Genomic DNA, 22827 nt, shown 5'->3' on the forward strand with positions numbered 1-22827 from the left:
AGCAGTGCTGCTTGGCTAAGGTCAAAGTGCAGTTTCCTTACAATGTTAGGCATAATGGTAAGCTTTCACAAGCTGAGCATCATCACTTGTTTTGTTAGTAACAGGTTCCTAAAATTATGTTGGAAGCTGTTCAGACAGCATTTTAGATGCAGTGCAATATCACCATAGTATGATGAGAGTGGCACCTGCAAATGTGCTTGCTGCTGCTGTGACAATCTCCATCATGATTCTCTTTCTCCCTGGCATGGGTTGTGATGCAGTATCAAAGCACTCTCTAGTCTATTCTCTCTCTTTCTTCTCTGTCCTATTCGCCTTTTGTCTCCCTCCAGGTTCCACTGTGGCTTCTTTCTCTTTTTCCATTCTGGCCTCTTTCCCAGTCCCAACCATGGTGCTATCTTTCTCTCTAAACTGATGCCATCCATGTATCCACCTCTTACCTCTTTTCTCCCTGACACACTTATCCATCTACCCTCCACCATGCCACAAGGTTTATTTTGCAAAAATGTGATGTTGTTACATTTATAATAAAAGTTAATCTCATTGAAGCCTTTTAATTCTTTGTCATTCTCTAGTATTACTAAGTGTGCAATCCTTTCCAACTTTCCAACGCTGATGCAGCAGCAATACAACTCCAAGTTTCCCTTGCCTTGGCGAAGCCTCTGCGGCTGCCCCCCACCGCAGGATGCAAGCGCATGCCCTGTTGGCAGTGCTGCATTAGTGCTGGAAAGTTGAATAGGATTGTTCCCTAAGTCAAATTTGCTGTTCTAAACTAGTAAATCCTCTTGTATGGCTGCAGTCCTAAGCATACTTTCCTGGAAGTAAGCCCCACTGAACACCGTGGAACTTATTACTGATTTGTTGTTGTTCTTCAGTCGTTAAGTAGTGTCTGACTTTTCATGATCCCATGGACCACAGCACGTCAGGCGCCCCGTCTACCACTAACTTCCAGAGTTTGTCCCAAATTCATGTTCATTGCCTCCGTGACACTTTCTAAGCATCTCATCCTCTGCTGTCCCCTTTTCCTTTTGCCTTTGTTTTTCCCAGCATCAGGGTCTTTTCTATAGAGTCCTCATTAGATGACCAAGGTATTTATGCTTCAGCATCTGTCCTTCCAGTGAACAGTCAGGGTTGATTTCCTGTAGGATTGACTGATCTCCTTGCAGTCCAGGGAACTCTCAAAAGTCTTCTCCAACACCATAATTCGAAAGCATCTGTTCTTCAGCACTCAGCCCTCCTTATGTTCCAACTCTCACAGCCATACATTACAGCTGGGCAAACCATAGCTTTGACTATACGGACCTTTGTCAGCAAGGTGATGTCTCAGCTTTTAATTAACTTGTCTTGGCTTACCATAGCTTTCCTCCCGAGAAGCTAGCATCTTTTAATTTCCTGGCTGCAATGTCCATCTGCAGTGATGTTGGAGCCCAAGAAGATAAACTCTGTCATGGCTCCCATTTCTTCCTCTTCTATTGCTATGAGGTGATGGAACTGGATGCCATGATCTTTTTTTTTTTTTTTAAATGTTAAGTTTCAAGCCACATTTTGAACTTTCCTCCTTCACCCTCCTCAAGAGTTTCTTTAGATCCTCCTCACTTTCTGCCATTAGAGTGGTATCATCTGCATATCTGAGTTACTGATATTTCTCCCAGCAATCTTAACTCCAGCTTGTGATTCATCCAGACCAAGTTTTGAATATAAGTTAAATAAGCAGGGCGACAATATACAGCCTTGTCGTACTCCTTTCCCTATTTTAAACCAATCAGTTGTTCCATATCTGGTTCTGACTGTTGCCTCTTGACGCGCATACAGATTTCTCAGGAGACAGATAAGTGGTTTGGTACTCCTATCTCTTTAAGAACTTGCCACAATTTGTTGTGATCCACACAATCAAAGGCTTAGCATAGTCAATGAAGCAGAAGTAGATGTTTTTCTGGAACTCCCTTGCTTTCTCCATAATCCAACGAATGTTGACAATTTGATCTCTAGTTCCTCTTCGAAAACCTGCTTGTACTTATGGTAGTTCTCTGTTCACATACTGCTGAAGCCTAACTTGAAGGATTTTGAGCATAACCTTGCTAGCATGTGAAATAAGCGCAGTTGTGCGGTGGTTTGAAGATTCTTTGGCATTGCCTTTCTTTGGGATTGGAACGTAAACCAACATTTTCTAATCCTGAGGCCACTGTTGAGTTTTCCAAATTGCTGGCAGATTGAGTGCAGTACATTAACAGCATCATCTTTAAAACTTTTAAGAAGCTCAACTGGAATACTGTCACTTCTACTAGCTTTGTTGTTAGTGATGCAGCCAGAGGTGCGGGGAGCCCTTTGCAAGGCTCCCCAGCCTTCTAAAAGTGAAAGTGGAGCTATCACGCTCCACTTCCGGTTTTGTGTAAGTGGAGTGTGATCGCTCCACTTTTACTTTTGGAACATTGGGGAGCCCTGCAGATGCTCGCGCAGGGCTCCCTGCAACCCCGACAGGCTGCTGCAGGGACTGGTGAGTATATCCCAGTCCCTGCAGCCCCCCTTAGCCACGCGATCCTGGGGATCACGTCTCTGCCTTCCCCACCCCTTAAGGGGGCAGAGGCCACGGCTGTCAGACTGGGGTGTCATGATGCCCCAGTTTGAAAAGCCCTGCCCTATAATGAGGAAATCTTTTTTTGGTGTTGGCTCTGGAAGGTGTAAGTATTCATAAAATCGGTTGTCTTCAGCATCAGTGGTTGGAGCATAGACTTGAATTATTGTGAGGTTAAAAGTTTGCCTTGAATTTGAACCAAAATCATTGTGTCATTTTTGAGATTGTACCCTAGTACTGCTTTTCCCACTCTTTTGTTCACAATGAGGGCAACTCCATTTCTTCTATGGGATTCTTGACCACAGTAGTAAATATAATATTCATCTGAATTAAATTCGCCCATTCCTGTTCATTTTAGTTCACAAATTCCCAAGATGTTGATGTTCAATCTTACCATCTCATGTTTGACCACATCCAGCTTACCTTGATTCATAGATCTCATGTTCCAGGTTCCTATGCAATATTGTTCTTTACAATCTCAAACTTTCCTTTCTCTTCCAGACACATCCGCAGCTGAGCAACCTTTTGGTTTTAACCCAGCTCCTTCATACTTTCTGAGGCTACTTGTAATTGTCCTCCGCTGTTCCCCTGTAGCATATTGGACGTCTTCTGACCTGAAGGGCTCATCTTCCGGCGTCATATCTTTTAACCTTTTGATGCTAAGTCCATAGGGTTTTCTTGGCAAGGATACTGTAGTGGGTTGCCATTTCCTTTTCCAATGGATCACGTTTAGTCAGAGCTCTCTGCTATGACATCTCTATCTTGGGTGTTCCTACACGGCATAGCTCATAGCCTCACTGAGTTACTCAAGCCCCTTCGCCACAACAAGGCAGTGATCCATGAAGGAGTTATTACTGACTTGCATAAAATTGCATTGTAAGTTTTATGGAATTATATTTTCTTCTTGAGCACATTTGTGCTACCTCAGATCATTTTTAAGGACTATATAGCCCCCCTTTATTCCAAAGGAAGGCTACTAACATTTGAAACATCCATTTCTGTATTATGCCTTTAACTTGATCAGAAAATTATATTATGGCTTATGTCTATTTTCTTGAGACTTTTCACTGATTATATTTGACTTACAGTCTTTTTTTACAGTTTTATACTTGTGTTGTAAGTAGTTATTCTTAAACTGCATACTGCATTGGAATTTCCATTGGAAGGGCAGTTTATTAATAGCTGTTCAGCTTATAACAGTAGTGATTAACATTAACAGATGCTAGCCTTTAGATACTTTCTTGTATTATCAAAAATAGAGATTTCAGAAAAATACTTGTGGGCCAAGCTTGGCCCTTTGGTGTTGGTTTTCTTTCCTCAGAAAAAGGGAGGATTTTTAACCCATTGCCCCATTGTAGTCCCAATCCAGGTATTTTCCCCAAATAAGGACAGTAAACTTTTTAGGATAAGTGATGTTAAATAACAGCAACACCATCCAGTATTTATATACCACCTTTCTGGTCATTGGCTTACCCCTTTGACTTTAATCCTAGGCAGTCGACATAGGCAGACTTTCTCTTTTTGAAATAACAGAAAAAACCCTGGTCTGGTCTTTCTAGAACCAAACAACATTCGAGATGGATCTTTCAACAGTCTGGTATCACTTCTGGTCCCTGGTTGCCTCCCACTCTGGCTTACAATCATCTCCTTCATCTTCACTTGAAGTGCAGCCAAGACAATGTCTTTGTTCACACCAAAGAGCAGGTGGGAAAACTCGGTTCAACTTGTCAGCTGCTTCTCAAGTTCTTGCAGCACATGGAAGCTTCTGGTGATCTCAAATTGCTGATCTTCAGATATTATCTTCAAACGAATGGTGACTGTACTCTCTAGACCAGACCTCCTGCCCACAGAAAAGTTTGTTAAAACTGAGACTGTTGCATTCAGGCAGCAGGTGGCAAAACACTAAGATCTCGTTCCAGCATATTTTCTAATACTGTGCTCAGGGCCTGCTTTAACCTGATTCTACTGATTCAGTTGAATTGGCCCCCAAGCAAGAGGGCATCCCTATGCTGTGATGGAGAGTGGGCTGCCTGCAACTACAGCCAGCGATTTGCACGAAGGTAAACTTCCGTGCAGAGACTGGTATGGTGAGCAGAGTTCTCATTTGGCTCACCCGCCCTCGGTCCAAAGCACAAAAATGGGCCCCCAGAAGAAGTTGGTGCCTCTGTTGTCTACTTCTGGGAGTTGTGCTTCACGCAGGGTGCCATCGGCACCAGCTTGCTGCTGATGCCACTCCTCAGAATGAGTAGAGGGGCTGTGAGGGTGGGGGGCCTGCAAAATCACCTGCTGTTGGGCCCTCAACTCCTAAGGCCAGCCCTGACTGTTTTGTTTTTTTTGGAAGGCTTTGACTTTTTCTTTAGAAAAGAACAGTTTAGCACCTGATTTAAAACAGAAAGCAACAATTGATAAAACAGAATGCTTTTAAAAGCAATTCAAACCAAAATTCTGGATACACAGTACAATTGTGAATGTGCTGATTATTTGTTCTTCGTGACTCTGGTAAATTCTTTTGTTCAGATTCCAGCAGTAACTTTTTTCAAGAGTTCTAGTATTTCTGTGGTCTGGAACAAGTACTTGAAAATTGTTCTGAGAATAGCTGAGACTCTGAAGAGATGAGAACCATTGGTCTGTTGGTGGCCCAGAGACAGTGGTCTTGTTAAAAGCATCATCTTACCTAGTTTAGATTTCTCAAATGTTCATTCAGTTTTGAGTAGTGGTATATCCAATATATTTTAGGTGACACTTCTGTCCAAGCAGTTTTGTAGGTCAAAGGCCTGTGCAACAGGCCCATATGCAACCTGTCCACTAATAACAAATATCTTCTTAGAAGCTTGTAAATGGTGTTGGGTACAGTGACAATTGCATGCCACTCTACAATCTTGTGTCAGAACCGATGTCTGGGGCTTGCCCAGGCCTCCCAATGCCTTATAAGGCATTTAAAACATCACTTCTGGTTACCCTATGAAACCAGAAGTAGGTTTTTTTTTTTTAAACTGCTAGGCTCAGAGGACCCTCCAGAACGGAAGGGAGCAGAGCTCCCCTCACCTCCGGAGGAGGTGTGTGCAGGGTGGCCCATGGACCCAACCGTGGATAAGTGAATCCTTGGATATGGGATCTGTGGATCTGGGGGCCCCTGTATGTAGTGATTTGGGAACACTTCAGGAATGTTCAAAATGGATTCATATTGGTTTTTGCAAATATTTCCACACGTCTGCTCTAAAAGAGTGGGAAAATTCCTCTTCATTGCTCATTGTGAAATATATGATTCACGTTTTTTGCTGATATTAAGTATTCTGGATTAATGCCTCCTCATGCCTCCATAATGTTTCTTCATGCCTCCTAAGTGAAATGTGGTTGCTCAGACTGAACAAAGTAAGAACTGTATCATGGTTAGTGTTTACTAATAACAGAAATGTTTACAGAAAAAAATCAGATAAATTTATCTGTTTAATTTTTTGCATAAAGGCTGGGCAGCCCTATCTTGACTTGCACTGGAGTAGGCAGGCCTATGCTGCATCCAGCGCAAGTTGGGGGCTGACCGTGGCGCAGCCCGAGGCAAGGGGGAACTTTTCCCCTTACCCCAGGGAGAGCCAAATTGGCCCCAGTGGGTCTACTCAGATCTGCGGCACCTCGCGGAGCAACCTGGAGCAACTCTGCGCTGCCCAGGGAATGGGGTTAGGATCCAGCATAACTGCCTTCTCCCCACCCGCTCTCCCCCCACCCTGGAATTCCCCCTTCTGCCTCCTCCCCGCTCTTCCCAAGCCCCCCTCAGGCCCTTAGACCCCCAGAGCTCGGCCAATGCAAACTTACCATGCTGGGCCTGGATCCAGTGCAACTCCTTGTTCTGGCCTTCCTGTCTCTTAAGTCACATTTGCAACACCCCCAGCTCAGTGCAAGTGACTTGCACCAGCCTAACCTGGGAGTTGGGATTAAGCCCTTAGATGAGCAGATGTCTTGGCATTCCATTTAACAGATTAACAGTGCAATCCTGTTCATGTCTACTCAGAAGTAAGTCCCATTGTGCTGGATGGGACTTACTCCCAGGAAAGTATAGGATTGTAGCCTTAATAAAAATGTACTGCATTTGCTATGTGTCCAAAATTCCTTATGTTGTACTAATGAATATGATCACTAATGTCATCAAACTCAGTGAATAGCAAATTTCATAAATTTGCTTAGACAAGACATTGTTACAATTGATTAAAATTGTCTTGATATGTCTGGTTTTTTTCTGCACATTTTAGATGGGATAAAACTTGCTAGCTTTGACTTGGTTACTCCCCACTCAAGGTCAAACTGTTCCAGAACATTTTTTCTATTGCATTAGGATGAATTATTTGTCAGGACAGCATGCACATGTGTATGTCTTATTTTTTTTCTTCAAACATCATTGTTTTAAAAACAACTCATTTTACATAAGAGGTATACAGAATTTAATTAGATATGTTAGGAATGGAGTCTCATTCCATACCTCAATCCACTTCTGTTTGTTCTCCAAGGCTACAAATGACTTAGTTGTCATAATAATTTTTAGAAGTTGCTTATTAATGAAAGAACACTGTGGATAGTTTATTCACATTTTATCTAAGGAAAGGAAACATGGTCTCATGAAGTGTGAACACCTGACTGAGACAATTTATGCCTGAAGAGAGTTAGCAAATTATGACGAAGTACTATGAAAGACATGGTATTCACACATGGCTTTCTGTTCACTTTCAACTCTTTTTGACACCATTCCCCCATTTGTGAACATGTTTCCTGCTTTGAAGATGTATCACAACTACAGTGATGCCTCGCAAGACGAAATTAATTCGTTCCGCGAGTCGTTTCGTCTTGCGAAAATTTCGTCTTGCGAAGCGCGGTTTCCCATAGGAATGCATTGAAATTTAATTAATGCGTTCCTATGGGCAAAAAAAGTCAGAACAAAGTCAAATTTGGTTTACAAAGTGTTAAGTGCTCTTTAAAGGCATACATACTGTACTGAGGATTTCAAAAATTTCAAGCACAAGACTTCAATGCATCCTGGATATTAACGGTTGTGCGATTTAAAACAAACCCAAAAAAATGCAAAAAAATTCATCTTGCGAAGCACGGGCATAGAAAAATTCATCTTGCGAGTCACCAAAAAAATCGCAAAACGCTTTTGTCTTGCGAGTTTTTCGTTGCGCGAGGCATTCGTCTTGCGAGGCATCACTGTAATTTATCTTGGATTGGGGATGGCACCTAGAGTAATATCTGAACCACAGATAGGATCAGTTACTTGGCATTGTAAAAGCTACTTGTATAGCCAACTACAGTTGGACTTACCAAGATGTTTTGAGCTACTGTGGGAGTTTTCTGCATAAACCAATAGCCCAGTTCTGAAAATGCTGCTCCAGCAAAGTAGTTTTGGATGAGACCTCTTTACTGTTGTGTAGAAGTACATTACAGACCAGAATCACTGAATCATGATTGTAGACTGTTAAATTTCTGGAAATATGCAAGAGCAGGCTGTAAATGGGTTAATCCAGGAGTGCCAAACATAAGGCCCCCAAGGAGCAATTTATCTCACACCCATTATAATTAGGCTCTCCCAGCTTGATAACTGGGCTCTCTCAAATCTTGTAAATATGAACAATATTTGCACATTTTCTCTTCTGTCATTTGTAGAATAGTTTCTAATGAGTTTCTATGTGAGGACAAAGTGCTTATTTTTTGCCAGCATCTGCTTAATGATGTCACTTCCAGCCCTCAGCAAGCACCATAAATGCTGACTTTGGCCCTCTATATGAAACATGTTTGACATCCCTGGGCTAATCCGTGGCTCTTTTGCACAATGAAATACAGAGTATCATACTTATTGTAGATAGCCTAGGTAGTTGGTTTGCTTTAAGGTTTAATGGAAGTACAGTGGAGGTGCAAGATTCAGAAATTTAGCATTTAGTTTGTACAGTCTCTTCCTTTAGTATCCTGAAGGGGGAATAAAAGACTTTGTTGTTTCTGTATCTCACATCTATATAATTCATAACTTCTCAGAGCCAGTAAAAAATCAGCTAGTGCTAACATGCATAACTTGGCTGAGTTGCTAGTTTATAGAGATTGTGATGCTTCATTTGCTTTCAGTTAGTTTCACTATGTATCAGAGTTGGAAGAGCAAGGTTGCATGGAATGAAGGTGAAGCAAGGGTTCATCAACCCTAGGAGCTACATAATATTCCATGTCTCTCCCCTTCTCTTGCAGAGGATCTTTAAACTGCATTGATGAACACCCACTCTCAGTGTAAAAGAACAGTGATGAAAAATTTGGATCTGAATGAGCATCTCATTGAAAGCAATGCAGTGAATATATATAGCATTTGTGCTTGGATGATTGATTGGATGTGCCTCTGATCTGTTCCTGTGGTTCCTGATTCAGCACATAATGTGTGGAAACCAGGCTTGTTCCACATGGAGGTTGTCTTAGTTGGAGAGCACAGAGAATCTTCCTTTTGGCTTTGCCCCACCACATTTTTTTTCACAGGTCCCACCCAAGAATGTGACAGTGTAAGGATCTCTCTACCCAAGTTTGGTTTATTTTCCACACATCATATTATGATAGACACAGAAACTCAAACTTTGTGCAAATACTGATTTTCTCAATTAAAAAAAAAAGTGCTTCAGTTTGCTGTCTGAACTAAGGAAATGTTCATAGAAGGAGGCTTCTTAACTTTTTCCTCTGCCATTATTTTTCATCTCAAAATTTCCCTGAACTGGCTGTTAATTGCTTCATGTTGATCTTTAGAAAAAAAAAGAGAGAGAGAGAATCATTTATTTTTCAGTTTTGATGCAGCAGGTCCTAGCCATACGGTTTTCCTTATTACCTTATCAGATGAAAGTCTTGTTTCCCCATAAGGGAGGGCACCAGGATAAGGTCTCTTGTTATCTGGTGTGCTCCCTGGGGCATTTGGTGGGCCGCTGTGAGATACAGGAAGCTGGACTAGATGGGCCTATGGCCTGATCCAGTGGGGCTGTTCTTATGTTCTTATGTTGTTTTAAATTAAAATTAAAACTTTCATATGAGAGGAAATCGAAATGGATAACAGTATCATGAGCTATGGTTTTTCGATTTTAATAACTCTAGGGCAGTGTTTCTCAAACTGTGGGTGAGGACCCACTAGGTGGGTTGTGAGCCAATTTCAGGTGGGTCCCCATTCATTTTAATATTTTATTTTTAATAGATTAGACTTGATGCTACCATGCTATGTGACTGCATTTGGGGAAATGCTACAGACCTGTGCTTTTAACAAGCTACTATGTATTTTCTTTTAACAATGACAGTCAGTGGGACTTACTCCTGCGTTAAGTGTGGGTAGAGTTGCAACCTAGGATTGTAAAAAATGTTCCTGCTTGATGATGTCACTTCCGGTCATGACATGACCCAGTGTGTCCTGACAGATTCTCATTTTAAAAAGTGGGTCCTGGTGCTAAATGTGTGAGAACCACTGCTCTAGGGAAACACAGGGCTACCACTCAAAATACCACTCAAAATAGTAGATATTTTTGCAGTATGCCCAGATATGGATTAAGTTAGCATTTCCAGAACGCTTTCCTGACCAAACTCTAAAGCTTCATGGAATGTGTGTTAATATTGTGTCCCATCATGGTATTAAAAATATTAAAGGCTAATAACAGAAGTGGAAATCAAAATAGACAATAAAATTTTGATAAGCCATAGCATGATTCAAATTTTGTATATAAAAATAAATCTCAAAAAGTGTCAATTTAAAAATCCACACTATTTGATACAAACATTTTGACTTTAATTCTAAGTTCCTGCTGCACAACTCAAAGCAATTTCACTTGTTTTCCTGGACTGGTCAATTCCCAAATGCCCTGGCCCCTGATGCTGTTTCAGAGGCCAGGGTATTTGACAGTTTTAAAATGGCCATTGTCAGGAAGAAGATTACAGCTGCTTCTTCTTTCTGTGTTGCCCAGAGGCCAAAGAATGATTACTTGGTAATGTAAGGCAGGTAGAAGCAGCCTGCAGAATGGACTGATTGGGCATAGTTGTGCGACACTAGCTCTGATTCTCTTTGATATGTCACTGTTGAGTTCTCCCATCCTCTAGCCAGTTCTTGGACAATGTAATGTGAAGGGGTGACCCTCCCCACCTCACATGAGAGAAAATAGTAGGATCTAAGTCTTAGAATTAGCAAACTTTTTTGGTAACTGAACAAAAGCAATTTTACTGGGCTATGGGTTCTGTGTGTGTGGTTTTTCAAGTTATCAGTTCTGGCTTTCCAAAGTTGTTAGATAACATTTATTGTAATTGACTGAAATACAGAAGGGGTATGTAGTTAGGTTTTTCACTGAGGTTGAAGTGAATGCATGCAATGATGCAAATAATGTACAAATCAACTGGCCATTATTATTATTCTTGCACATGCAGTGTTGTATGGCTTTCCTATGTGGAAGAATATATACCCAATTTGAAAGATATCCAGTAGGCTTCCAGATATGTAACTGTGTGTTAAGAGAAAGTTAGTATTTATATAAAGTAGTTTAAAAGTCATGTGTGTTAATTGTTTATCCCCTAAGACTATAATTGTATTTAGGGTAAGCCTTTATGTATGTGTCCAGCTTTAGTTTTCTAGGAATTTCTTTGATTAACATGTTGGATACATTGAAATGCACTTGAAATAGTTTAATAGGTTTGTTGTTTTTTTAATGTGAAGTAGTTTTAGTCCAAGTCTTTTTCAAGAATGTATGCTGTTGTATAAAGGGAAGACTTTTGAAAAATAAACCTTTTATTTTTAAACATCACTGTAAGCTATTTCAGTCTCTTTGTCTTGAGTATGAACATGTATTCTATATGATATTGTCATTGAGCAAAACCTGCTGGGTAGCCTATTATTTTAAAAACACAAACAAGATTAAATGCCCTGTTTAGACTACATTTATGTCTACATTTAGACTACGTCCCTTCCTTAGGTTACATGTAAAACATTTTTCTTGCACTTGAAGTTTCATTATCTATTTTGGATAGGAAATCAATACCTGGATTGGTGAACCTAACTAAGCAATTGTCTAAACAGGACTCATAGTTGTGATTTTGTATTTTTACAACATTTATCTAATGAGAGACACACAGGCATTAGTAAAATTGAAAAAGTTGCCTTTGATCTAATTAGCCATATTTTGACTGAAGATGGTTTAACTGAAATGTCACTTCCTAGAATGCTGTTTTCATCAGGATATGAATTAATACTCAGGATCCAGCAGATGGCAGCAACTTTTTTCCCCTCTAAGCATTGTAGTTCAATGCTAGAATAAAGATTATCATTTTTTAGTATATACAGTTAATTAATTTTGAATGAAAATATAAACTTAAACATGATTATTCTGAGAATTATTTTTGCAATATCGTATTGGAAGCTTCTATTTTGTGGGAGTTTATTTCTCTTGCAAAACTCATCAAGACAATGTTGACATTAGATATTAATTATGTAGCACTTGTATTATCTTGATAATTTATGATGATGTTGATGATGATGATGATGATGATGATGATGATGAAGAACAGTATTTATATACTGCTTTCAACTAAAAGCTCACAAAGCAGTTTACAGAGAAAATCAAACAAACAACTAATGGCTCCCTGTCCCAAAAGGGCTCACAATCAAAAAGATGCAAAAGAACACCAGCAGACAGCCACTAGAAAAGGTACTGCTGAGGTGAGGAGGGCCAGTTACACTCCCCCTGCTAAATAAAAGAGGAGCACGCACTTTAAAAAGCCTCTTATCTTATAACTGGCCTTATAACATCCCTGTAATAGTTCCCATATTTCAGCTGGGGAGCCAAGGCTGCGAGTGGCTTTCCTAAGCTACCTAGTAAGTTCATGCCAGAAGTGAAATTCGAATGGGAATGTCCTGATTCTCTGTTCAGTCTCATACTGTCCTGACTGAGAAGATGAGACCAGAATCTTGAATCCCAATGTCTGTGACTATTTTGGATGTTTCGAAACAATGTATATTCAGGCATGTGCTGCCTAACAACTGTTCGCTTAATGATGGACCACATATACGACCATGGTCAAAGAACAATAAAGATGCTCCTAATGAGGCAATTGTGTCTGCCATAGCCTGCAGCAGAGTGTCTGTTTACACAACAGAGAGGCTCTTAATGCACAAAAGAGGCAATCTATCTCCCTTAGCCTGTGCAGCCAGCTAGTGTCTGGGAAGGGGTGTCTGTTTGCACAACAAAAGCAATAGATTGGACTGAATGTTCACTTAATGACCTAACTGCATAACAACAGGGATAGGAGAACATATCCCTGTTGTTAAGTGGCGCACACCTGTATTGAGAAGACCTTAGGAACTATCAATTACCAAGTTGCTTACTGTGGTGAATATGCAGGAAGTCTGGAGTATTCATCAACACAGTGAGGACCATTTTATCACTCTGTTGCTTCTTCAAATTTCTGAATGAATGCAGTTGTGTGGTGGTAACCTCTTCATTGCATGGGTGGATGCTACACAAGACTAGCTCCCTGTTTGGAATGATGCCAACAGCCCTGAATTGGTATTTTTTCTGAAGATGTCATCTTATGATGTATAATACCCTTCTTTCCCCTTCTCTCATATCTTGGAGTTTTGAGAAGCTTGGGAGATGGAATGTTTGGAGCTCATAGAGAAATTCAACCAAAAAAAAGCATGATCAGTATCCAGCATACACCAAAGGGTGTCATGTGGAATTATCACACAAAGATGGAAATACAGTTTTTATATGCTAACTTTTTTCTTCATTTTGTTTTAAAAAATACGAAATCAAAATAAATTCAGTTTTGTGAGTCTATAATGCTTCTGCTATAACAACTAGAATTCAGATAGTCTCACTGTTCCTTCTTGGAACATTTGGTTCTCTCTATTTTGGAATGTAGAAATGAGAGAAGTTGCAATGGTTTTGTGTCCAGAAGCGTGATATCTAAAAAGCAGGAAGCACTAGGGGAAATCGAACTGTACTGTTGATCTAACTAGTGATGCCAGGTTACATGGAAATTCCAAAAATTGTTCTCAAATCTCATACTAAGATAAGAAATGCACATTTGTGAATTAAAATCTTTTTAAAAAAAATGACAAGCTCTAAAGCAACGATATTCCTCCAGTTAGTGCTTCAGAAATAAATCCGAATTATTTTTTGTCCTGTGTTAACAAATGACATGCATTCTGAGATGGTGACTTGCATGTGTATATTAATTGAATGCAAGGCCTTGAATTTTTCCATTTAGGGCCCCTGAGAGGAAATTTATTGTTAGGGTGGAGTGACTTGTTTCTTTGTGGATGATGAGTATTGTATAAATTTGCTTATATAATACAGTGACCTACTACTCGTATTTAAGAATGATAGTGTGGAGACTGTCATGAGACATGAAGAAATTAGCAGGGAAGAGGGAGTGCATAATAACTGGCAACTCAGAACATTATTTGTAGCTGCTTGTGTCATTTAAAACATTTCTTAAGGAATGTTAGGAATGTCATGTAGCAAGTGAAAGAACATGTATCATCCTTTGATTTTGATTGTGGTCAGAATAAACTCTGTGCGTGACTAATCCTTGCTGTAATTACCATATATGGGCTTTTGTAATTGGTTCAACAAAGTGCTGAATAATAGCTTTGTGAAGTTTAGCCATATGATCTATTTCTTTACTATAATTTAGCATTCTGTAATAGAGATGTGTCTTTTTAAAAAAATACATAAAAACACAAAACGCTGTCTTTTTTGTGTTAAAATATCTAAATAAGAACACTGTATTTTGGTGCTTAAGATATTTTCCAGAAATAGATTACTTTTCCAGTTAGAAATAATACTGTGGCTGCATCGACTGACTCTATAACACCTACCTAGTACATTTTTAAAGCAATTATAACTTATTAAAATGCACCCTAAGAATAAAAACACATAACATAATTTAATCAATAAATTTTGGGGGAAAAATACGCCTACTAATAAGGTTTTCCAAGAAGGTTGGTTTCTTTGTGAAGGAAAAAATCTATACAGATTTCATATTTTACAGAAGGAAGAACCTATGTGCATCAAAGAATGAAATACAGCATGAGATAAAATGGTTAGCATGATGGAATTTGAAAAGGACTGCCATCATTTCCTATAAGAATTGCAAAGTTTTACCCTTCCTGTACTTAGATTTCTTGATAACTAGCTGCATCACAACCTCTGGGTAAAAAATTAAACATTACTCTTGTTATTTGTGCTTACATGATGTTGGCATCCTTCAGTCTTGGAAGACTATGGTATCGCGCTCTGAATGGTGGTTCTGGAACAGAGTGTCCTCTCCAGTGCACAAAGCCTGGGTAAAGTAGATATGGAGGACAGACTGTTACCCATGCAGCAAATCCCCCCTCTCCAAGTCGTTGAAAAGGTCCAATGGAAAGGCAGAAGCAATATGGTTTGTTCCAGCAGTGTTGCAGGAGTTGCCAGAATGTGACTGTGTTCAGCCATGAACTGCCTCAGGGACTCCGGCTCTGAATTTGCCTCGAGGTTGACTCCTAAAGCCTTTTCCATAACTGGATGTAGCCACAAGGCAGTGGAGGTTTGGGATCAGAGTTTTCCTTCTCTTAGATGAGCTGCCTTCCCAGGCTAATGATTCCCATCTACCTGGTGTCATGTTACTTACATGACACTTTTAATAATTATTGTACTTTTATGCAAAAATATGCCAGTAATAGCATATTTTTTAGGCTGTTAAACTCTAAACATCCAGTGACTATTAACCAAACAATATTTGTCACACTGCTTAAACCACACTGTGGTTTTCAAATGTTTTTGACCCGCTGCTCCATTGACGTATTAGCTGTTGGCCACTGCTCCCTGTTACAGTGTATTCTTTACATGTTCAGAGGTACCCTTCTTATGTGTTTGTGTTTATTCCCAAAACGAGCCCTGGAATTGATTTTACATGCTTATGCCGAGCAGCAACAAAGCCAAGAGTGCAGTCCACAGCAGGGTTGGGATGCTGCCCCCCCTCCCTTGCCAGGCCTGGGGCACCTACCTGGTGAAGGGCACTGATACCCTTTGAATGCAGTAAACAGCAGAATGAGAAAAATCAATGGGTGCAAAGCATGCTTATGAACAAACTGGTTTCCAGATTTCTCAATGTGTTTCAGACATGAATTTTCTTCCTAAGGAAACGGAATACTAGTTTTTAAAACTACTTAAGCAATGATAACATAGAAAATAGAATGCAAAACATACCTTTCCAATATAATCCATATCAGTGTGAATCTGCATTCAAAGTGGGGGAAAGGCATCAGTGCGGGGAGATGGGGGCTATTCTATTCATCCCAGCAACCAGCAAGAAAAGAGAGGCTGCCTGCATCACTTGCTCATGGTCCTTCCTTCAATGAATTCCACTGAATTGTACGCGTTTGTTAAATTTTTTTGTGTTCATTTCTGTGTGAATTTTACTGGGTATGTAGTATACAGGGTTGCCCACATCGCTGCCTGTTGGTCTTTTCTTCATTGGAAGCCTTCAATGAATGCCTTCACTGAAGTAAGAACCAGCAGGCAGTGAAACGGCAGCCCTGTATCTTTTACTGTGTAAGAAGAAAATAGTCTCTATAGCGTTTAGTATATTGTTAATTAAAGATTTCCATGGCTCCCTTGCTGCTTCCTGTGATGCAGGAATTGTTGTGTCGTGACACACAAATTGGGTACCCTGGCCCTAGCTTAAACTTTTGACTGGTGAACAACTTTTTCTGTTCAGATTTCCAAAAAAATGCCATTCCCTGATCACTAGGTGTCCATGTAATGTCCACACCAGAAGCAAACATATTTTCAATAAATATATACTGAAGATTCTGTAAACATGTCAGGGAGTTCACAAAACTGTGTTTACAGAACAATTTACAGTATAGAACAAAGATAAGCTGTGAAAAAGTGAACTTTACAAGGGCATGTGAGACATATGCAAGGCGATAAATGTCTTGTTCGGAAGAAAGCACATAGTAGGCTCAAACCACAAGAACTATGTTAAATTCCCCTTTTTAAATAAACTTGTATGCTAAAAAAAGCTCTGTGTTTTTCATGGATTTGGACTGAGCAAATTGTCATCATGCCTTCATTATCTCTAAGCTTGCTTTGGTTTTTGCTTTTTCATTGCAAATGTCCTGATCACTTGAGGGCTAGATCAGTAATACTTGTACCACTGGTGATACTTGAGGTGGTGTCTGGTGGTACTCATGGACCCCCAGATAACCCCCCCCCCGCCTGTTAGTGAGACCAGCAATGCGACCCAACAAACAGTGGTAGGAGGTTCAGCTGGGTGGGCAGAGCTCAGAAAAGCCCTCCTATCTGCTCTGAACTTCTTACCTATGTTTACTGCCACATCTGGCCTCCCAATCCAGAAGTAACTGGTGATGCCATCATTGCCAGTTACTTTTGGTGGTACTTCCAATAGGTGAACTGAAAAGTGGTATGACCGGGGACAAGTGTTGAGAAACATGGGCTAGATCATGCTCCCCCCCTTTACTGCATGCAAATATTCCGAATATTCCTTGGCTATGCATGTACCTATATGCTTGATGATTACGTGAAATATCACCAGTCAAGATGGCAGCTCTTTCTCTAGTTGCTGTAGTCAGATTGATTACTGCTAGCTGCATTACTGGTTCCGACATTTCCATGCAAGTATGTGCTGTAAAGTGTTTAGGATGCTAGCTTGTAAGAAAAACAACTGTATGCCGACCTTTAGATGTTTTGACCTTCAAAGATTTGCTGGTAACTTGCACACTTCAGGGAGGACTATGCTGTTTTTTCTGGTTATTTCACAACTATTGATGAAGCTTTATATTGTAGTCCACATGCTTCCTTGTACATGCCAAAACTGATATCCTCCATGCGTGGACAGTCCATTCATGAGGCTAGGTGATACAGGTTGCATCAGTGGGGGACTGCCGGGTACAAGAGTGTGATGGATTTAGGATGCCTTTCACTCCAAGCCTATTGCCACAGCCTCCCTCCAGCCTGTGATCTGCTTTCTGCCCACCGAAAGCACTTGGAAAGCCCCTTACCTTGCTCCTGGCATGGTTTCTTTATAAATGGAACTGCAGGTTGGGTCTTCTCAGTTGGATTACAGAGACCAAATGGACGAAGGAGCATCCTCATTTGCATAGTCTCTTGAAATCAAACTGGAAGTCTTGCACTTGTATTTGCAGAAAGTATTCCGGGAGCAAGATGTGTGTGTGTGGCTTTTGTGTGTGTGCAGAAGCAGCAGCAGTGGCCCATGGTAGCATTAGACAGTGTTTGTTTATGGATATGATGATATGTTGTTAAAGGATATGATGTACATAGACTCATTGTCTTCCAACCTCTTTTGCAGGTTTACAGTGTTGCAGTGGTGTCAATTGGCAAAATTATTGCAGCAGTGCCTGATATACCTGTCATTGCTCCAGTGTTTGAGGGCATACACAATATCCTATACTACTCAAACTGGTTTTCCCTAATATGGGACTATGTTGTGCTGGTCAGATTTCTGGAAAATTTGGAAGAGGAAGGCATTAGTGGCAAATATGTTCTTAATGAAAAGAGAACCTTTGGTGAATTCAAAAACTAAAGTTGCCAATTTTCATGCCCTATCACTTAGCAATCACCTTGGAAAATTTGCTGCCCTTTTACCTAGATTGCTATTGTACGTGATGATATCTGGGGCAGGGGGAATTGGTAGCAACCAAGTAGTCCTTAATGAAAACATAAACTATTCTAAGTACAATATACTTATAACATGAGGTCATACACACAGATTATTGTATTATAGACAACATAATTTTATTTGTAAAAGCTCAACATTTTGACCAGCCCATACTTGTCAGTATCATTCTGCAAGTTCAGCCCATTTTTCTGTTAACACATATGACTCCTCAACCACATTTGTAGCTTTGAGATCATGAGTCTTTTATTTTTACAGTTGCGTTTATATGTTCTACATTCTTTTTTGTACTTGCAAAGTATTTTCTGTGTGATTTTGGAAAGGCATTAACAGTCATGAGCACAGATTTCAGTTCTCTGTTGTATAATATCTGTCTTACGTTCTTAGGGCTTGTGGTGGCAGGAATTTGCTTGCTTCTATACTGTGCCCTGATAGTGAACTCCTAAGTTGCTGATGTGTAAGATATTCTGTGTGGGTGGTATTGATTCTAGTGCAGTGTTTCTCAAACTGTGGGTTGGGACCCACTAGGTGGGTCACGAGCCCATTTCAGGTGGGTCCCCATTCATTTCCATCTTTTATTTTTAATATATTAGACTTGATGCTACCAATATATGTGACTGCATTTGAGGAAATGTTATAGACCTGCACTTTTAACAACTACTATGTATATTCTTTTAACAATTATAGTAAAGGAAACTAAATCCTGGGTAAGTGTGAGTAGAATTGCAGCCTAGGATAGTTACAGATTTTCCTGCTTGATGATGTCACTTCCGGTGGGTCCCGACAGATTCTTATTCTGTCCCATTGGGTTCCAGTGCTAAATGTGTAAGAACCACTGTTCTAGTGTATTTATTGTTGTAAATATAATCAAGTTAATTTATTGATAGGCATCACATTATGATTGGAAACCTGGCACACACTTTTTTCAATATTGACGATCTAGCATCAGTTCTTCTTCAAAGCCTTTTCAAGTGATGATGGGTAATGAAAACTTTCCACACTGAAGCCATTGTGTGGTTTCTTAAATAGAAAGTGCAATGGGCCCTCAGTTAACTACAGGCTCGGCATCTGTGGATTCTACCATCCCTGTAGATGCCGAGCCTCCCTGTGCCTCCCTGTGCCTCAAAGGCCTATTGAGAAGATGGTGCCACTCCCCAGATACAACCAGCAGCTTTTTCTATCCAGTGCAAGTTAAAACTTGCTTTGTGGTGGCTGTGCTGCTATAACTAATAATTTTGAATGAAAAAACTCAGAGACCAATAGGAAAACTTCTCAAGTCAGCAAATAGAGAGCCTAGAACCAGAGTCTCAGACTGCAATCTCTTTATCACAAAGCCTAAGTGTTGGAGTCTCCTCAATCCTGCTTACTTGGTTGATGAAATGGTTGATGGTGGGGAGATGTTCAGTGGACCCCACAAACCTTCTGAGGTGTGATTCTCCCTGAGTCTTGGTAGCGTGTTCACTGAATGTTTCAAATTTATGATTTAGTGCAGTGGTTCTCAAACTGGTGGGTTGTTACCCACCAGTTCGTGTAAAGGTTCCCCTGTCCCTTTAAGGGGTGGGAGAAGGGGAGAGGCAGGGAAGTGATCCCCAGGCCCTATATCAGTTCACAATTTTATTAAAAACTTGTAGGATACTGAAACAGGTAGAAGGGTATGTTGTGGTAGAATAGAAAAGAGTACTCTAGGTAACTTCTATGAAGCAGATCTTTTCCTTTGCATTGTAAAGTGCAAATAATTCATTTCAGTTGTTTGCTACATTTTATGCTGGTCCTATTGTGAAACATCGCCTATTGAGAATGGTGAGGTACAAAGTGCATTTGTAGTTTTGAATCTTGTTTCTGATTCAGTACGTAGAGGTTGGAATTTTTAAAACTACAGTATCAAGGGTAGTACCTGCTATCTGTTGACTGAAATACAGGTCCAACCTTGTTATACACGGATTTTTTATACATGGATTTGACTCAACACGAATGGCCCCTGCAAATGAGAAGGAATGTACTGATCCCTGGAGAAGGGGAAAATGCACACCTTTAAAATCACAGTTTAAAAAACTGCTTTTTACTGTTGTAGAGACAGTCATGCAAGTGATTATAGGTATAATTTAATTATCCACAGATTTTTCTATCTCAGTGCTGATGAGAAATACCCTTTAAATTAAAGGAAAACAGTCATTTAGTAATAGTCTTATTAATGTGAGAGAGGGCAGCAGCTGACAATCTCAGTCTTTCTTTCTCCAGGCTTTACTCCTCCCTTCCCCCAGAGCACATGAAAGAAGGCCAAATGGCAGTGATTATCATCTCCATTCTTTCCCCCTCACTGTGGCTCCTGGTGAAGGGAGGGATTGCTGTCTCCTAGTGAAGCCTAAACGCCTGGAGAGCGACTGATTGCCTCTGTGTGCATTTCAAAGGATCAACAAGGTTGTTTTTAAATCACCAGAGCAAAGGGACTTTGCTTTTTAAATGGTGCATTAGTGCGTTTTAGTGTGCTTTAGTGCATTTTTTGCCATCCACCTGAGTTCTGGGTACAATGAGACTCAACCTGTATGTCTTTTTTCAAGGGAACAAGCGAAACTGAAGGAGAAGAAGGGTCCGGTTTGATTCAACCTGCAGAAGTATTTGCTCCTAAAAGCCTGGTGTTGGTGTCCCGGTTAGATTATCCAGAAATTTTCAGGGTACAGAACTCATAATTGTATTTTATAATATTTTTTGTATAGCTAAAAATTGTAAAATCTGTTTGATCTTTAATGAACACAGGTACTGTATATTTTTTCAGCTAAACACTCAACAGAAAATTTCAATTTCAGAGCTGTTACTTTGGTGATCATAATACAATTTATTTGCTTATAGCACTTTATTTGCTTAATAGCACTGAAGCAGCAGCCATTTGGGGAAAACCTTGCAGCAGATAGCAAACAGGAGGCAAACGGGAGAGGGAGATATTAGAGCCTCCCGCACCCCCCATTGCATCTAGAAATGAATGAATGTTTGGAAATGAATGAAATAAAATGAATTTGAAATTTTATTTAAATAAATAAATCCTTTCTAAAATATTTGGTTCAGAGCTCTGCTGTTTCTTACAGACCATATTCAGTATTACTTTCACATGGCTTTAGGCTTGTTAATACACTGGGCTTTAATGTTCTGTGTTCCTAGTTACATCAAGTTCAATAGCAACTTTGGGGGCCCCTTAAGAACATAAGAAGAGCCCTGCTGGATGAGCAAGGCCCATCTAGGTCAGCTTCCCATATCCCACAGCAGCCCATGAGATGCCCCAGGGAGCACACACAAGATACTTTTATCATGCTGCCACCTCCCTGCATCTAGCTCACACACACCCTCCCCTAACGAAGACACCAGATGCAGTTGGGTTTAACTTGTGCTACTTTATTAAACACAGTGACCACTTTTTAATGCATGAGACCTACTGAATAGTTTGCCAGTGCCAGAAGACTAAAATTGCCAGAACACTAAAATTGAGTGTTGGGCGGGTTAGGACAGACAAAAGAAAATATTTCTTTACTCAGCGTGTGGTCGGTCTGTGGAACTCCTTGCCACAGGATGTGGTGCTGGCGTCTAGCCTAGACACCTTTAAAAGGGGATTGGACAAGTTTCTGGAGGAAAAATCCATTACAGGGTACAAGCCATGATGTGTATGCGCAACCTCCTGATTTTAGAAATGGATTATGTCAGAATGCCAGATGCAAGGGAGGGCACCAGGATGAGGTCTCTTGTTATCTAGTGTGCTCCCTGGGGCATTTGGTGGGCCGCTGTGAGATACAGGAAGCTGGACTAGATGGGCCTATGGCCTGATCCAGTGGGGCTGTTCTTATGTTCTTAATATACCTTCCCTCCCTCACCAGGGAGGTTTTTTTCACACACAAAAAAACTGCTATCCACAGCCAATTCAAATGACAGAAAAAAAAGATTCCTACCTGCCTCTTATAATGAGCGACCAGCTAATCTCAGACTGTACATACCCATCATGGCTAGTAATCTCTGATGGAGTTTTTCTCCAGAAATCTGCCCAATCCTGTTTTAAAGGATGCCATCATCACATCCTGGATGCCATCACTACATCCTATGGCAAGGAATTCCACAGACTTAATTATATGCTGGATAAAGGAATATTTTCTTTTGTCTGTCCTAATTCTCCCAATGCTCAATTTTAGCAGATGTCCCCTGGTTCTGGTGTTGTGTGATAGGGAAAAGAACACCCCTCTATCTGCTGTATTGATCCCCTGCATAATTTTGTATGTCTCAATCATGTCCCCCCTCAGATACCTCTTTTCTAGACTGAAGAGCCCCAAGTGATGCAACCTTTCTTCATAAGGAAGGTACCGCAGCCCAGTAATCATTTTGGTCGTTCTCTTCTGCACTGTTTCTAGTTCCACTATGTCCTTTTTAAGATATGGGGACCAGAACTGAACACAGTAGGTGCCATACCATTGATTTGTATAATAGCATAATATTAGCTGTTTTATTCTCAATCCTCTTTTTTTAATGATCCCTAGCATGGAATTGACCTTCTTTACTGTCGCCATGCATTGGACTGACACTTTCATCTAGCTGCTTGCCAGCAC

General features: G+C 40.4%; 1 protein-coding gene across 6 annotated transcripts in view; it reads left to right on the plus strand.

Annotated features, from left to right (window-relative positions):
* SBF2 (SET binding factor 2) overlaps positions 1-22827 on the plus strand; it is a 344987-nt gene that overhangs the window by 125864 nt on the left and 196296 nt on the right. For all 6 annotated transcript variants that reach the window (XR_010794990.1, XM_066639834.1, XM_066639835.1 and 3 more), the window contains exon 4: positions 20806-20919. Coding sequence is in view for 5 of the 6 variants with exons in the window: in XM_066639834.1 (XP_066495931.1) it covers positions 20806-20919 (114 nt within the window). In the remaining variant the exon portion in view is untranslated. The remainder of the gene's footprint in view (positions 1-20805; positions 20920-22827) is intronic.

Source organism: Tiliqua scincoides, chromosome 1 (assembly GCF_035046505.1).
Source record: "Tiliqua scincoides isolate rTilSci1 chromosome 1, rTilSci1.hap2, whole genome shotgun sequence".
Lineage (NCBI taxonomy): Eukaryota > Metazoa > Chordata > Lepidosauria > Squamata > Scincidae > Tiliqua > Tiliqua scincoides.